The 18,283-nt window shown below is 43.9% G+C and overlaps 2 protein-coding genes across 2 annotated transcripts; both read right to left on the bottom strand.

Annotated features, from left to right (window-relative positions):
• Positions 1-1,539: 1,539 nt before the first annotated feature.
• Positions 1,540-11,656, bottom strand: LOC125943682 (uncharacterized). Its single transcript, XM_049663139.1, has 4 exons — positions 11,327-11,656; positions 7,108-7,222; positions 5,299-5,476; positions 1,540-1,890 (listed from the first exon to the last, which is right to left on the bottom strand). Exons 1-4 carry the CDS (start codon positions 11,519-11,521, stop codon positions 1,551-1,553), a joined length of 828 nt encoding a protein of 275 aa, XP_049519096.1. The 5' UTR covers positions 11,522-11,656; the 3' UTR covers positions 1,540-1,550.
• Positions 11,657-12,503: 847 nt separating this feature from the next.
• Positions 12,504-17,454, bottom strand: LOC125943580 (glutamate receptor-like). Its single transcript, XM_049663015.1, has 4 exons — positions 17,389-17,454; positions 16,723-16,823; positions 13,481-13,571; positions 12,504-12,860 (listed from the first exon to the last, which is right to left on the bottom strand). The coding sequence occupies exons 1-4, from the start codon at positions 17,452-17,454 to the stop codon at positions 12,504-12,506; spliced, it is 615 nt and encodes a 204-aa protein (XP_049518972.1).
• Between the last annotated feature and the right edge of the window lie 829 nt (positions 17,455-18,283).

Raw genomic sequence — 18,283 nt, 5'->3', positions numbered from 1 at the left:
CTACGTTACGTCATCGTCTAGTTTGTGCACGAGAAAATTATACTCTTGTGGCCTTCAATTTCTTTAATCTGAAAATGCAGGCTAAAAGGAAACGCTGGTAACGAGCTTTATTAATGTCTCAAGAAATATTTATAAAGAAGCTGTGGGGAGATTCCGCCCCTAGAAATTTATTCATATTTATTCATATTACCCCACAGGCTCCAGTGGAGCATTGCGTAGGGGGGGTTACAGAAAAAAGGCAATAAATACGGCATAAAAATAACTACATAGTAGGAAAAAACAAGTAAATTTGTACATTGGAAGGGAAATAGCAACACTGGTAATCATAAAAAAAATATATTAATACAGAGTCAAGAGAACATATGAAGTTGCAATTGTTCACGAAATTTGGCAGAATCTTTTACTGAAACAATATCATTTGGAAGGTTATTCCATAGTGCGATGGCGCGTGGCAATGCAGAATTATTGAATGACTGTGTGCGGCCAAAAATGCGCCTGAAGCTGAGATGATTATGAAGTCGACTAGATGTGCGAGAAGGAATTTCAAGTGACAAACGGCTGGACCACGAGTTATAGAAGTATTTATGAAAGAGGCATAGAAGGGCAACAGAGCGGCGGGAATCCAAGTCGGGAAGGGAAATATCACGTTTAATTTGGGTAATGCTAGATTGGCGACTGTAATTAGAAGTTATAAAGCGGGCAGCACGATTTTGGATGGATTCAAATTTGTCTATTAGGCACTGTTGATGAGGAGACCAGATTGATGAAGCATATTCTAGTTGAGGGCGTACCAATGTTTGGTAGGCCTGTTGTCGAATGGTAGATGGGGAAAGGTGCAGATGACGACGTAAAAACCCTAAAGTTCTGTTAGCTTTAGCGCATATCTTCTCGATGTGAGTACACCAGGAAAGATTAGTACAGAAATGAACACCAAGATATTTGTAAGTAGAGCCACGAGGAACTTCAGCCGAACAGATTTTGTACGGGAACTTAAGAGCTGATTTCGCGCGAGTGAAGGAAAGTACGCAGCATTTAGATGTGTTAAGTGACATTTGACAACGGTCGCACCACTGATTAACTAAGTGAAGGTCATTTTGTAAAGTTAAATGGTCACCATGACAATCAATGGTTCTGTAAATTACGCAGTCATCCGTCAAAAGTCTTATGCAGGAAGAAATGTTGCTGGGTAAATCATTAATAAATGTTAAGAAAAGAAGAGGGCCTAATACACTATCCTGCGGTACACCTGATGTTACTACTGATGTGACTACTACTACACGAAGACAGCAAAATGTGTTAATAGGTACACCCACGTCGCCTGCGATGTGCTTTGCAGCCTTAACGTTTGCGTGGTGAAGGTGACTATTTCTGTTTATTCGATATAGAAACTCATACCGTTAACACGTAACAAGAGAATGTAAACCAAACCAACAAACTCAGTCACGCCACGTGCGATCGCGCCTACACACTATTACTGCTACGTCTCCAGAGGGAATTTTTATTTCATACCTTCACGGAAAACAATTTTTATCCACTTCGCACGTTACTTGTCACTTAGGAAATACTGGGACGAGTGACGCATTAGACGGCAGCACGATTGGGCGAAATCCACGCCGACGCAGACGCGCTGGTCTGTCACGGAGTACTTTGGGCCGTGAGGAGGAAGTGGCCTTGTGACAGCGGTGGTGCGATTGCTCGGCGACCAGGACTAGCGCAGCCAGAGCGAGTCCCGTGAGCCAGGTGAAGAATATTCCACGCAGACCGTCCATCTGGCTTCGGTCAGTGTTGACCTGCTGGCTGAGCGCCGACTCGCGGAGGCACGGCGTCTCCTCGTGGCCGCTGTCGCGAAACAGCTTGTGAACCAACCCCCGCTCGATGAACAGCTCAATCCTGCAGTCAGGAGAGCGTAACTGTCAGCAGGGAGTTCTGTCCTGCAGACCATTTTTTTTTTAATCTCGCACCCGTTTTTAGAGAAAGTGCACTTAAAGGGATAATAAAAAGAAACACTACATCTGTTTGGACTAATAAAGCCTTCTTTCAAAACAAGATTTGCGTTAATTTCGCGGTAAAAGAGAATATGAATTTCAACGTGTTATTTTTGGAACCCCAGTGCCGGTACGTCAGTGAAACGTCACTGGTTTCAAGGTATTTTGTTTTTCGTATTCGGTTCATTGTGGCTCAATAAACGTTTTTTTTAACGCTTGGCAAGTTCATTCTATTTTATATTCTATTAGAATACAATATAGTTCATATTTAGCGATCAAAAATTTCGCAGCTTCACCCGAATGGCGAAGCATCAATTGCGATATCAAATTAGTAGAGAGCTATCTATACGGAGTAAGTAAGTAGTTTTGTCAGCTGTATAAACTTGGACATGCAGCATCACCAGCAACGCCCAGAAATGTTGTCGACGCCGTCGGCGTTTTGACCGCTTTCGCTCCGAACGCGCGCGGCATTGGTGACTGCTTCCGGTGCCTCTGGGTGCGGCTCGGAGGTTTTCGGCGAGATCAGAACGGGACACTCGTCGAGCAGTGTTGGAAGTCTTTACCACCTTCTCGCCTCGCAGCGTTTTTATATAAATACTCATTTGGTGCCGGAGCTAAACGTCGCCTCCCCTCCCTCCCTCCCGTCCTCCTACGGCCTTTCGCGCGGTGGAAGGAGTCGCGTTTGCTCTAAGTCGTGCCGTGCGTTCGCTCCCCGTGAAAGCGCGTGTCCCTCGCGCGCTTTCACTCGCACATGCAGCATACGGCGCGCGGCGACGATTTCAACGCCGTTGAACTTCATACTGAACCTCACGGTGACGGCGACAGCGACGCCGATGGCAGAAATCCGCTTGGAGTGTCCATATAATTGCTATCGCAATAAAATTAACCAGGCTCGAGGAAACGCCGTCAAAATGTATGACGTCAAGACAAACTGGTTGGGAACTTCAAGAGGTGTAGAGTCGCTACCAGTATTTTGTTTTTGCGTCTTTTCAGCCTTACCAAATCTCTTCTCATGGTACGAGTAGGGGCGGAGGGGGAACAAAAGGTGAAAGGCAGAGAGGTTAACCGGTAATAGTGGCTTTCTTGCATTTTAAAATGTTAATTCACTAGTACATTTCAAATTAGGTTTCTCTTTATCGTTCATTCAAACTCGACACCAATCACCCCCGATACCGCTCTGTAGTGTACGCGAGTACTTCGTGCTCGTCAAGCTGTCTCTCCCTCTCTCTGCAGCTGCACTCTCTTTCTCGTTTTATCCCACTACTCCTTTCTCCCCGTGTAGGGTAGCCAACCGGAAATATCTCTCGTTAACTTCCCATCCTTTCTATGCATCCTTTCTCTCTTTGGACCCCAGTCAACATCCGTTGGCGCGGCCCACACAGTGACTGCGGGTTTGATGACGTGACAGTTGGTGGCGACCGAACACTGGCAGCAAGTATGCGATAAGAACAAGCTGAGCGCTATCACAGCCATTCGTTCCGCCGATTCCTGCAGTCCCCAGCAAAGGGTGGCTGCCGCCAACAAGCACTGAAAATTCTGGCCAATACTTAGTTTGTACATGCAATTTCAGCTGGCACTCAGCTCTGGACAAGTACAAAAAATTAGCAACATACATTGCTGCCGTCAAAACGACAGAGAAGTGTGGACATGCGTCTTTTGTGTATTTACCATAGTCATAGGCTGCAAGCTGCAATAAAATATCTGGAACGCCACTACCACGCCACAAATTAATGTGACGCTGCGATCAGGCCATCATTTGGCTAACGTAAGATGCAGTTTCGTACCGTGATGGACGGAGCGCAAGCTGTCATGCATGTCTTCTCCAGTCATCTCGACTCATCAAAGAAAGAAGACGACATAATTCCTATGCTCAGGACAGTAGATATGACACGCTTTGTAGAAATTTCGTTTATTTCAACATACCCGAAACACATGAGCTTTTATAGCGATTTGAGGGGCTTAGCCTGTCCATCACTTCTGCACACACTCGACTGTTTTCATAGTACTTACCTTCTGTAGGCGGGCCTCATTAGGTCCCTAATGGTGTTATTTTAAGCAGTGAACTCGCCTACAGTTCACATCTTGCTGATGTTTCTAAGAGGCTGTGTGATCTTCATGTCTCTTATGGAATAATAGATACTATCAGCTTTTCTCAGTAAGAAAATTGATCGTTGGTGGAACAGGCTGTGGTTTCATCCGGCATGGAACAAATGCGTCAAGTTATTATACCTTCAAGCTTCAGTTTGCAAAGCAGACGATACAATTCAGTGCGCTTTAGCAATAAATTATCGTTAAGGTTCACGCTGTCAACCCGACGATGATATCTTTAAGGCCATTGGGATTATATTAAACATTTTTGATCCAGTCCACGTAAAGTCCCGCACAGTCGGTTACTCAATTTAAATAGCGTTGGAGCACAAGTTATATCAAACGAACTTGCAGTGGTTAGATTCCAAGACACTTTAGTAGCCTGCTGTCAAGTAGTTTCGGCATGACTTCGATTTATAACTTGAAAATGAATGTTGCGGTGCCCCTTTCCTATGTTAAACATTTCTCTCTCTTTTTTACCTATTTTTATCTTTTTGCTTCATGAACGCAGCTCACCTTTTCTTTCTTTTTGTTATTTCGCAATGAGCATTAACTTATGCAGAGTTGTACGATGTGGCATAACTTCGACGCAAGCATATAGCTTCAGGCCTGCCTTTGGCTGAAGATCGGGCACAGGCAGCCCCCAGTCTGAGGGTTGCTTCTGCGGCGACACGCAGTCTGTCGGTTGTTTAGTCTTGAAGACAGCGACCGCCACAAGCATGAAATGCTTTCGCCGCTATGATTTCTCTATTTCTCACGTGCACATCTTAACGCCACGAAACATGCTTGAACTCCATTCTGGCTGAGAAATAAGGAGTGTTAAGCTATCGCTCCGTTTTTGAAACGGTAACAATTCAACTGGCATTTAGCACATCACTGTGCCACAATGTGAACACGTTTGGGCGAACGTTTCTGGCTACAGCTGTCCATACTTCATGTGACGCCTGTCTTCGTAATTTGGAAACACTGGTTAGGCATCATAATGAAAAATTCATCCCCTGGGTCGCTAAAAGGGTTAAAAAATGCGTTTTCATGTCCTTTAATCTCTCGCTCACCGCCTTTCTTATTGGCCGCATGTACTCACTCGTCATGTCCCCCTAGAAACTCGCCTCATAAACCTCACAGTATAGGCCGCTGTCTCAACATAGCTTCACATCATAAATCGTCAAATTTGTGAATTACGGATGTGTACTTGGGCATGTATGTGCGTGTGTGCGTAACATACATTTCTCCGATGCTGGCGCGAAGTTGTTTGTCCAGTTCCTTCCTCATGAACAAGGTCATCGGCAGCTGCGCCACCAACTTCGGCGCGTAGTAGAACTCGCCGTCCATGTCCCCCAGTTTGCTGCAGCGTTCTTTCATCTCTCCCGCGATGGGTTGTTGAGTGAAGATCATGGCTGCCTCTCCCTGCCGGAATGAGGTCGGGAGCATTGCACAAGTCTAACCGCGTACAGACATCTGTGTACACAGTTTTGTAGATGCTATCTGTCTATAAAACTGACAAACCAAGCCGCACAGACACTGGACTGTGTTATCATCAAAACCTGCAGATGTTCAGTTTACCTCAAGCTTTCGCTTGTCCTTTTTCTTGGCCCTTTAACATTGCTTGACGTGACATGTAGATGTGTCAAGAAAGTGGCGGCTGTTTGGCAGATTCTTTCAAGCACCGTGTATAAACAATGTCAGTTTTCGAGCAATAGAAGCTGCGGCACGCCAAGCGACGGAAAAAGAGAGCTAAAGGAAAAAACAGGAGAAGAAAATGAACCAAGTGAGCATGACAAGCGCGCAGCCTGTGAGGATGCGCTAGCAAAAATGAGAAGGAAATGAGGAGGAGGAGGAACAGCGGCCACTGTCTCGTTCGAGGGTGGACACTTGAACCGCGCGGTCGGGGGCAAGGAATGGGGCAGAAAAAAAAGTGGAAGGCGGAATAACTATTATAGTATCATATCCTTTTAGTATCCTTTATATCCAAACGACAACACACACGCTTAATCGCAACTCGGGCAATCTGCCCCCGATATACACCCGATGCTTACGTCACATCACGAAGCGTATATAAACAACCTTCACTTCAAGTTCCCTTCATTGTGAACAAGGCTCCCGTAGCGGGGCCAAAACGTCTTTTTGTTTTTTAACGATTGCTCGGCGCTCGATGTTTCCCACCAAAGATTAAAGTACGGCATAGCTAATAAGTCAGCTCAGTTAATTGGCAGACTGAAAGCACAAATAGTAAGGGTGAATGTTCGCTTAGCAGTCTCTTTCAATGTAGCCCCCGTGGACCTTAGGAGAGATGCGAAGAGCGAGAAAATAAATGTACAAAAATGTTTATCATGATGATGTGTCCTCGCCATGAACATAGCCCTCGCCAGACACATCCTCAAGTGCCCTTGGAAGGGTGAATCGAGGGGGTCATTTTGACGGCAGCATAAGTAGCTAACTTATGACTCTCGATGAGTCCTCCGGTATAAAATGTTGTCTGAGTTGTCAAATTGCCCAAGGAGACTGCATGAGGAGATTTATGCGGTGTCACACCTAACATTAGACGAGCATGTTCTGGTGCCGTATTAATAAACTATGGCTGCTTGGAGTCATCTCAAAGGTTACGCGTCTGATATATCAACGTTCTTGTTCAACCAAGCTCAGGCAATGCTTAAAACTTACTTTCTTAAAGGAAAGAAATCTTGTGTGACCTTGTTCCCTTTGCTATAGGTGTTTCTTCGGATGAATTTAGGCTACAATTGTGCTCTCATGAATTAGGACTCCAAGTGGAGTGGTCAGTGGATCAGATTGGCATGAAGCCGTAAATGGGGGCTATTTGTTAACGGCACATACACATGAAATCTCAATATAGATTATTATGCTAACTAATTGAAGAAATTTAGTACACTCCCGTCATGATGGAAAGCGCCTCGTGCAACTTTTGTGATTGCGACGAGACCAACGTAGGATTTGGTATTCGGTCGGACGGAGGATACATGCATATACATCTTCTTACATGTTCACTAAATAAATAGCAAGAGAAAGGATTAAAGACTCGCCTTTAAAATTCGCTTGAGAATTGGTACACTGAACAAATCATGCCGTTTGAAAACAGCTTTCCGGCTTCTGATCTTCTCGAGGACTTTCTTGAAGACATCCGTTTCCGATGTCTGCAACAAAGGAAACAGTAAATAAAAACATGAATGAAACAAAGTGTATTCCTAGGTTTCTGTGTGGAGTGGTGTTTTGAAAAGGTGTTCGTGTTCTGAAAAAAATTATACTTGAGCGACTAAAGCAGATATAAAGTTTATCCGAAGAAAGGCAAAGGGGTCGGTCGAATTTCGGGGGTACGCAAGTAAAAATAGTACTTAATTAAGTTTCGTGCTGCTGGTTGTTCTTAGTTGCCAGCAACAGGATATTAACATAAAAAAATGGACGGCTGTATGCAGGCGATGAAGCATTTGTAGCTGCGCCAAATTTGGGCATGCTCCTTTCTTTTTCAATGCGAAATACGCATAGCACACATTTTCACTAGTTCGCAGAAAATCCAGTCGCAGAGGATCTGTAAAACAGCTCAATAAACGTCCGATGTCTCAACTAACCATACAGTCTCTCGCCACTGGCGACAGACTGAATGGTTAGTTGAACTTGGCGATGGCTAGTTTAACTTGGTGATAATAAGTTGAACTTGACCATCCACATAAATTGAAGTATCTTCACCAGCACCAAGAAGAGTCACAGTGGTTATTCTGCCATCGCCCAAATAGGTTAAATACAAATGATATTTTTGCGAGAACAAACTGGAAGCAGGAGCTTTGGAAGGACAATGTGCCCTTCGGACACGAACGTGTATACAGTCAAGACCTACGATATACTTTCGTCCTCACTGCTTATAACCATTTTTCTCCTCTTCAATTTCCCTCTGGGCACAGCATAAAGCAAGAAAACTTACCTATATACGGCCGACCTCTCTACTTTTTCTAAATAAGTTCTCTCACTATTTCTCTCTCTCATCGTCGAATTTCTAGCACATATTGCATTTATTTAGAGACATTGACACCAACGAGAAAAATGTAACGCCCAAATGCTCAACTTGGGTTACTTGAGTCAGGATCATTCTAAAGTTATCACACATCAGAACCAGATTACTATTCTAATTACAAGAATGCTCATTGTCTCTTATTTTATTTTTTAACGCGCGGCTCTCGAAAATTTAAGGTTCAAGAGCACAGACATTGAAGTAGGAAATACATTGAAGTAGAAGCTTATGCTTCTCTTCAAGCTTATCCAAAGTAACAAAAGACCTAATGAAGAAACGACAAACATGTTTCCAATTACCTAATGACATGACCTAATAAGAAACGACGTACAAGTTTCTCTTGTGGTGGATCAAAAGATCCACCCAAAGAGAAGAAAGTTAGGGATATACGAAATTATAATCCGAGAAAGATTGAGGAAGCATTTAAAAAATGGGCGCAGCATGAAATCAGTGAGAAGAAAACTTGGCATAGGACAAGGCAAGATAAGCAAGCAAGCAAGCAAGGCACTGAAAGATAAGCAAGGTATTATCATCAGCAATTTCGATGATATAGTAAAAGCAGCGAAACAATTCTATATTGACCTGTACAGTACCCAGGTCAGTCATGCGACCTTCATTCGAAGTAGTGATGAACAGGATACAGAGGCTCATCCTATAACTAGCGATGAAGTTAGAAGGGCCTTGCAAGACAAGACCCACGGAAAAGTGGCAGTAGAAGATGGAATAACAGTCGATTTAATCAAAGATAGAGGAGACGTCATGCTTGAAAAGCTTGCCGCACTTTATACGCAATGCTTCATGACTTCAAATGTACCAGAGAACTGGACGAATGCAAGCATTATACTAATCCATAAGAAGGGAGACCTTAAAGAATTGAAGAATTATAGACTCACTAGCTTGCTTTCAGTATTGTATAAAATATTCACCAAGATAATTTAAAATAGAATCAAGGCAACGCTTCAGTCAACCAAGAGAACAGGCTGGATGTCATCAATCAGGTAATCGAGAAATCTGCGGAGTACAATCAACCTCTCTACATGGCTTTCATAGATTATGAAAAAAAGTATTTGATTCAGTAGACATACCAGCAGTCATACAGACATTGCGTAATCAAGGAGTACAGGAAGCATATGTGAATACCTTGGCAAATATCTACAAAGATTCTACAGCTACCTTGATTCTCCACAAGCAAAGTAGAAAGTTATCTATCAAGAAAACAGTCAGGCAAGGAGACAATCTCTCCAATGCTATTCACTGCATTCAAGCCATTAGACTGCGAAGGCTTAGAAGGGACGATCAACGGCGAATATCTCAGTAGCCTTAAGTTTGCAGATGACATTGTCCTGTTCTGCAACAATGTAGGACGCATTACAACAAATGATTGCGGACCTTAATCGAGAAAGTGTAAGAGGGGGGGTTGAAGATTAATATGCAGAAGACAAAGGTAGTGTTCAACAGCCGGCAAAAGAACAAGAATTCAGGGATCGCCAGTCAGCCTCTAGTCCTCTACAGTCTGTACATCAGTACGTTCATCTAGGTCAATTACTCACAGGGGACCCTGATGATGCGAATGAAATTTACAGAAGAATAAGATTGGGTTGGAGTGCATACTGCAGGCATTGCCAAATCCTGACTGGGAGCTTACCACTGTCGTGGAAAAGAAAAGTGTACAATCATTACATTCTACCGGTGCTAACATACGGGGCAGAAACTGCGAGTTTAACAAAAAAGTTCGAGAACAAGTTAAGAACCACATAAAGAGCGATGGAAGGAAAAATGTTAGGTGTAACGTTAACATGCATAGCGGATGGTCTAGTTGACATTTTAAAAAATGGAGCTGGGCAGGCCATGTAATGCGTAGGGTAGATAACCGGTGGACCATCACAGTTACGGAGTTGGGTGCCAGGAGAATTTATGCGCAGTCGCTGATGGCAGCAAACTAGGTGGGGTGATGAAATTAGGAAATTTGCAGGTGGGAATTGGAATCAGCTAGCGTAAGACAGCGGCAATTGGAGATCTCAGGGAGAGGCCTTCGTCCTGCAGTGGACAGAAAATAGCCTGCTACTGCTGCTGCTGCTGCTGATGCTGATGATGATGAGAAGCTTATGGTTATGCCCTTGACATCACTTGCTTGTCAACTCGAGGTGACAGCTGCGAACTGCTGGGCCATGTGATTATTAGCATGCAGAAGTTACTAACGTAAACTATTCGTCTCTTCAAAGTACCCAGGAGCCCTATAACATAAAACTATTCCAATCTGTGTTTATATCAATCTACTGACGTCACCTTTACGTAGCTGCTGCCGCAAGCATCTGGTGGTAACCCACAGCATTGTTAGAATAACCCAATCAAACGCTCCCCACGGTTATAGGAGGTCACTTTTGTTTGCTTTCAAAGCGAATAGCATTGCCTACCTTGACTTGTATTTCCTATTTCATCCGCTGAACGGAAGCGAGGAGCACGGAGAATGGGAGAGGGTTTTGGTGGGGTCGAGCTATCGCTGAGAAAGTATATAACCGGTTAAGGAGGGCAGTGTTGGCATTGGCGATTGGCTCGCTTCCCCTTGCTTAGCTTACGATGTCTGGTAAAAAATCGCAGCTGCTTGCAACGCAGGGGTAAAAATGGCACTAAAAGAGATCCTCAGAGAAGAAAAGTCGGTAGAATTATGTCGTGTACGTGCCAAAAGGACTCGACAACGTTATCTGCCACGAAAAAAGTTTGCTATACGGAAATAAATCCGTTCTCCCCGGCAGCTCCGAATAGCCAGTGCCACAGCGATCGGCGGGAAGCCATCATCTATTCATTTCGGAACGGGGGCAGCCTCCGGATACTCCGAAAAAAAATCAGTTTTGTTCGGCACATTAACGACAATTTTTATGTGTACACGCCATTTTGACGTGCTGAGTTTACGCGGTTTTGTGACGTCGGTTGACAGACAGGCGAAGTAGGCGCAGCCCGAAAACTTCATTTGAACAACAGCGGAGGGCTGATGGTGAAAAAGGCCTAGAATCGGAAATAATTATTTTTCTTTTGTTCGGTTTAATCAAGCATAACCAGTGTGTATACGCAATATCAGATGAAGAGGTTTCGCATTTTCCCTGACGTCGTGTAACAGACAAGCGAAGTGGGGGTGGCCCGAAACATTTTTGACCAATCGTGGAAGGCTGATTGCAGAAATGGAATATAAAAGTTTGGAATAGCTCTACGTCATAGCGCTCTAGGTCGCCATACTTACCTCAAGCAGCCACAGGAATCCAGAGCCCGGCACAACTATAGGCGTGATTTTAGGATCCCTGGCGAGGTCCTCCATGCCCTCGATGGTCCGAACGTCGGCGCGCACAACCAGCGAGGCCTTCGTCTGGCCGATGAAACTCGTGCGTAGCACGATGAGGCAGAGAAGCCACACAGCCACCAAGGTTCTCTGCGACATCCTAGTGGGCACATGAGATGAGGCTGCGAAGTATTGAGGCAATATTACTCTACCTATGTAATTTTATTGTTTCGTGAATCCTGGTACCCGAAGGTGTTGTATAGATGATATGCGGCATAAAGAACAGAAAGTTCGCCGCAGTTCAGCATAACTGACTTTTGTGACATGATAGCTAAAGAGTAAAACAGCACACGAGAACAACGTAAACAAGTTTTAGGGTGTCACGTGTTTGGACAATAATAAAATGTCGCATTCCGGTACAATACAGCCCAGAAAAACAGCAGTCCTGAACACCAATGCGAGTTCAAACAACGTGAAACAGCGTAGAAATTACCTGTGTTGGACTTATAAGGGAGACTTGAAACATGGGCAGAAAATATCTTCAGCACATGTTTTCATGTCAAACACTTGCATTCCCGTGGACTCAGATAGGACAGCCACTACGTGCAAGCAGACGGCAGCAGATATATAGCATTGCTATAAAGCGCTTACTTACCCAGTCTTGGCGTGCCTTATTCCTGATAAGAAATTGAGAATGCAGACATGAAATAGAAAATTTACTGGCGGGTTCCAGCACTTTAATTTATGGTTCATGATTGGCCATAAAACTTTGGCGTCGTCCTCCTAAGCACGAGGTCACGAGATCAAATCCCGGCCATGGCGGCCGCATTTCGATGGGGGCAGAAGGCAAAAACACCAGTGTACATGCATTGGGTGCACGTTGAAGAGCCCCAGGTGTTCAAAATTAATCCGGAGTCTTCCGCACTACGACGTGCCTCATAATCAGATCGTGTTTTCGGCACGTAAAACCCCAGAATTACTTTTTTTATTTGGTCATAAGATTTCTGTCGGTTGGGACTCACACAACAAAAACCAACTGCTAAAGATTTGTGCCTTTTTTGCTTGAATGAATGTGAAAATCTACGCAAGCCCCAAATAATACGTACTTCTGTCTTCCTAGCACAGACTCCTACTTGCGGTCTTAATTTGCCGGCTTACCTTGTGACAGAAGGGTGCTTGCAAGCATATCAAATGATTCCAGAATGCTGCCATGTTTCATGATGTGCAAAAGGCCGTTGCCTCCTGGTTGCGCACATCGCGGTGCAGCCGAAACCGTGGATATGCCTACGTACACGGCCCAGATGGCCAAGAAGGCGAGCGCCGTGCCGAGCCAGACGGTACCGGTAAAGGCACGGAGAAAAGCGAAGACTTCCTCGGTGAAGTAGAAGGGACGACCGGCGAAGATGACCACATCGATGTAGGATATCGGGAAGGACGGTTGGGCAGCTTCCGTACGGGACGTGGTGAGCATGAGTGGCCCTCCCGTGAAGTCGGCCTCCTACATCAATTGTACTTGAACATTAAGATGACACGAGCAATGCAGGGTGTTGGAACACACACACACACAAACACTGCTGTGTTTAGGTGTTTCTTTATCTTCCTGAAGTATTTTTTTATATTCTGGTGGTGATCTCGATTTCAGAAACACACATGGTACCTGCAAAACGCAAAAGCGCGGAGCTTTGCTCCGTTAGGGTATTAATAAGCTGCTTTGACTAATATATGCGGATAGTTATAAGTGTACTCGGAGACACAGAGTGCACCGCCTTTCACCAGATTGCTATGAGCGTCTACTAGAGCAGCAGAAAATTTTCCCCAAATTAATTGGTTGCTGGCCATGATTCGTTCCTTCATGCATGCTAATGTTTATTTTTTATTTTCCTAATCTAATAATCTGACAAGTTAATTTTTGAAGAACGTGAACAAACCAGTTTTTCGTTAAAGCATACTGTGGTACAATATTTTGAGCCTATATTAACGTAGCGCCTAAGGTTACTCATTCACTAAATTGACTTCTTGTTATGCGGGAGAAGGCAAACATTGACAATTCCTTCTTTATAAACTTAGAAATAAAAGATAATGAAATGATTTTGCAGCGTAGAAAGGAAGCATACTCACGTTCCTAACGAGCATTCCCATTTTTCCGGACCAGCTTCCGTTGGGCAGCTCAACCCCGAACACGCCGTCCACTGGCTCTACAAAAGTTGCACTTAGCGGAGGAAACAAGATGGGAAGAGTAATGGTAAAACCAGTCGGAATGTATATTCGCGACTTATCATTGCCGCGGTGTTCCTTGGTTTTTCATATTGTTCAGTGTGGTGGTAAGGATGTTATCAGATTCCAAGCGGGTCAATCTTACTAAAGTGGCAGCAGAGTTGGATTTCATTGGTTCATCGCATGGAGGAAGGAAACAAAACAGGAGAGGCCCTGGCGTCACTTTTTTGAAGCCGGAAGTGCAGCCATGTTGGTGTGCCATCTCTCTTTGCGCCTCCAATCAGGGGTTCTGCAGCTCGCCGGAGCAGATGGGCGCGAACTTTGAACTTGTATTGTTACGAGCCGCCGGAAGTGTGTGCTCCTGACGCGCGTCAAAACAAAGCCTACAGAACTTCTGTAGCAGGTTTAGTGAAGAATACGCGCTCCTGATTACCAAATCCTGACTGGGAGCTTACCACTGTCGTTGAAAAGAAAAGTGTACAATCATTGCATTCTACCGGTGCTAACATATGGGGCAGAAACTTGGAGGTTAACAAAGAAGCTCGAGAACAAGTTAAGGACCGCACAAAGAGCGATGGAACGAAAAATCTTAGAACTAACGTTAAGAGACAGGAAGAGAGCTGTGTGGATCAGAGAACAAACAGGGATAGCCGATATTCTAGTTGACATTAAGCAGAAGAAATGGAGCTGGGCAGGCCATGTAATGCGTAGGATAGATAACTGGTGGACCATTAGGGTTACAGAATGGATACCAAGAGAAGGGAAGCGCAGTCGAGGTCGGCAGAAAACCAGATGGGATGATGAAGTTAGGAAATTTGCAGGCGCAAGTTGGAATACGCTAGCGCAAGACAGGGGTAATTGGAGATCGCAGGGAGAGGCCTTCGTCCTGCAGTGGACATAAAAAAAAATATAGGCTGATGATGATGATGATGATGACGCGCTCCTGTGTTTTTCCGTGGCACATTGAAGAAGACAACGAAGATTCGCGCCGTGATTGCTTGAGTGTATCTGTTGCTGGCCGACACTCACACTCACAGACCCAAAACACAACTTTCAAGCTTACACACCACACTCCAAAGTCAGCTTTTCTCGTGAACAAAAGGTCCCGCGGGAAAGACACCGGCGGAAAAATCGTATCTCACTTTTCAGAGACCGCGAGCAGCAGCGAAAGCTTCAGGAGCGTGGTTTCCATGGCAATGTTGACATTTGGGCTACCCGTCCCAGTGCTCCTTTGCGAGAAGCAGCACGTGACTTCCGCCACACCTTCTCCAATACGTTTGTGCTGGCCAGGGCCTCTCCTGGGGTTTCCTTCCTCCATGGTCCATCGTGAAATAGTCGTGGTTATCGTATGCCGAAACTATGTAATACATAACTTACACTTTGTTGACGCTTCACTGCGTGTTTCGAAATATATGCTCTGCTGTTGTTAATAGATCAAAGTGTAGTCGAACTGAGAAACTATCAAGCATGAAATAAGCCTTTCGTTGATGTTAGAAGGTAATCGAGAGCATCTGTTTAAGCGAGCTGATTTAAATGCTGCCAGTACACTGTCTAACTCGAAGTAGCCATAGCGAAATAAGAAAACAAGACAAAATCCGACCAAGTTGAAGAAAGTATTAAAAACTTAACGTTGCTGCCTCCACACGATAGATCGCTCCCGGTGAACTTCTATATGAATTTTTTTAGCAATGTATTTATTCGCATCATTGGTATCTGTTTTGTTTTCTTCACGATTGATGGAAGATAGAAAAAGACCACTCCAGCTGTTGTTGTTTTTGAAGTTTATTCCACCTCTTCCTGACCAGACGAGAATTCATCACACTCTCGACTTCATCAACCATAACACAACATCGTGCATTTGTTAAGGTGGAAGGCTATTTTGACGAGCGCGTTTGCTCACGTCAGCTTCGTTGAAGTAGTCGACAAGTCGTACAGGGTCTATAAGGAGCCATCGCAACTTGCGAAGGCTACGTACGGGTGGAGCGAGGTAACCAGGTCACTGGTTGCAGGTCGGTCAGGTCGGTCAGGTGGGTTAGGTGTCTGCAGCCTAAAGTATCCCTCTATCGAAAGTTATTAAATGAACCATGCGTTGTCGTCTCCTCAAATAGTTTCAAGTCTCTGGCAGCTAAATTTGGTTCAGACGGGGTCTATGACTCCAACAAATGTCTTTGCAAAACGTGTTTTACTTCTTTATGGCGTCCGAAGAGACTGAACGTCTTCCGCTGCTTTTTTTTTTTTTTTTCAATGCTGCTTCATAAGCTTCTAGTCGCATTCTATCAGGCGCTTCTTGCATCTTGTGCAGTGTACACCTGGTGTTGTGTTTCTCTATTTCAAAAAAGACGACGATCAATAAAGGCGCAAATAGGAAACTCTTATGTCAAGTTACCTATAAAAGTAAAAGAAATTGTTGGCAGCAAAACGCAAAAGCTCATTTTCAGAAAAGCATCAACAAGAACATTGGTAAAAGAAATAAAAATTTAAAAACTAGATAGCACAACAGAGGACCTGACTTTGGAATTATGAGGTTGAGCAGCTATTCCCATTTGTAATGGCAGCCTGATGGGGCATGAATATACTCATATGAAGTAAAGAAGATAAACAACAAAACCACACATAGGCCGCACTTGTATACGGCAAAGTTGTGAACCAGGTGCGATAGAAAGGTGTCACAGATAGTAAAAGTGATGTCACAGATGGCAAGAAAAAAATGTGCGTAATTTGCACCCGTGTTTTCTGACAGCCCGGACTTGCATTCTAACAGATTCCAGAGTGATTCAAGCGTGTACAAGGGGTGACTTCGATCTCCAGTCTGGTAAAACTAGTTTCAGAATAAACCTCGAGAGGTACTGCCAAAAACACAGTGCATGCTATAATATGACGTGGTCTTAAGTCGTACAAATGTAAAGTTTTACGTTTCCAAAATCACCCAAATGATGTGAAGCTGGTCAGACTTGTTCTCATTTCCACCGAGATGCTTTTCTCCTCCCAAATTGGTTATCGTTTCCATGTGTTCTGGCAGTGTTTCTCATATTTAGAAGCAGGAAATCTGCTTCGAAAGTGGTAATGAGGCAGGCGGGCTACGCGTCCAGCTCTCTGCTAAATGCATGTGTAGGATCGTCAGTGCGAAGATAAAACGGCTGTCATACTTGAGATTGAGTGCTTCGATGATAAGCATTGTCAAACCGCCAATAATGCCAGTGAGAACCGTTTCGCCTTCATGCTTTTCGACGTCCAAATATGGCAAGAACTGCGAAGTAAGCGGCAAAACACAGGTCATAGTAGTGCCAATGTTTGACATGGGCAGTTCAGCGAGTGATGAAGTAAAAAAAAATACACCTGTTCAATCGAAGTGCATGAAACAGGCAATGGGAATCAATTATGCACTTGCGCGAGGTCTCATAGACAAAGCTGAATCTGGGTGAAAACATTCCGACAGCTCAATGAATAGGATGAATAATAATAATAATAATAATAATAATAATAATAATAATAATAATAATAATAATAATAATAATAATAATAATAATAATAATAATAATAATAATAATAATAATAATAATAATAATAATAATAATAATAATAATAATAATAAACTTAATGTTATAAGTAACATACGAAGTCTGGATCTTACCACTTGCTAATAATATCGGGTTTTAAGCATTATTTCTGTTCACCGTGAAACTTGACTTTGCAAACTAAGTGGCTTTATGTTCACTAGCAGGCTAAATTTTTGTAAAGTGCTGTGTTCGACAGGTTACCCAAAAGATGTCGAAAAATATGGGCCAGGCAAAGAATGCCGTGCACTTACTTACCTTGACATATGCAACACGCACATCTCGTGTCATGACCATCTCTCGGGTGTTCTCAGCCACGGCCATGCCTTAACATTCGAGCCTGGCTCACGCGTTTTTCTCCTGAAAGGCAACGGCGACGTTTTTATATCAGTGTCTAGGCTGTAGTTTTTCTGTTTGCTTCCAGCCATCCTCCGCACTAAATGAATAATAGCAGACAGAAAGCTTTATGGACATGTGTGCCCAGATTTGCGCAAAGGTGTTCAATACGCCGTGAGTTATAGCAGCTATCCGTAAGCTAAACTGAAAAGGACTTTCTCGTTTTCTTTCGTAACTGTGAAGCCGACAGAAAGATATGTCCATACTGAAATTTGTTACAGACCATGGTGCGTCGAAAACAACAGACAAATTGTCTTCATGCGCCGTAAACTGGCTGCCCTCGCTCCATTTTTACGAGAGTTGGGCGCACCGAAAGTGCTACTCGCGATAACATCGAAAATCTGCTCGCGGTTCTAAATAGCATATAATAATGAAGAAATAATACCAGCAGGATAGCCCTATTTGATAGTGAAATAAATATTCTGTGCTTCAGTTCATGGTCGGGGAACAATAGTATCGAAGGAGAAGAACGCCAGAACGCAAACACTTACGATGTAGTGTTTGTGGCTACTGGTCTCTGAGCGCGAAAACCAAGCTCTGAACGTTCTACGAAGTCATTATTATAGCGACTGCATGAAAACGTTTTGCTGGAAAACAGAACTATTAGGATGTAAATTTGGATTGCTGACGAACACGACAGCATGTGAAGCAGCGCATGGGCTGCGCCAGTGATTGGTGCGACGTCTGTTAAGTGGGCCATCTTTCTTGCATCACTGTTCAGTTCGGTTCAAGGATGAAGAATTATCATTCACTACAA

This window comes from Dermacentor silvarum, chromosome 2 (genome assembly GCF_013339745.2).
Source record: "Dermacentor silvarum isolate Dsil-2018 chromosome 2, BIME_Dsil_1.4, whole genome shotgun sequence".
NCBI lineage: Eukaryota > Metazoa > Arthropoda > Arachnida > Ixodida > Ixodidae > Dermacentor > Dermacentor silvarum.
This window is presented reverse-complemented; position numbering and strand designations above follow the sequence as displayed.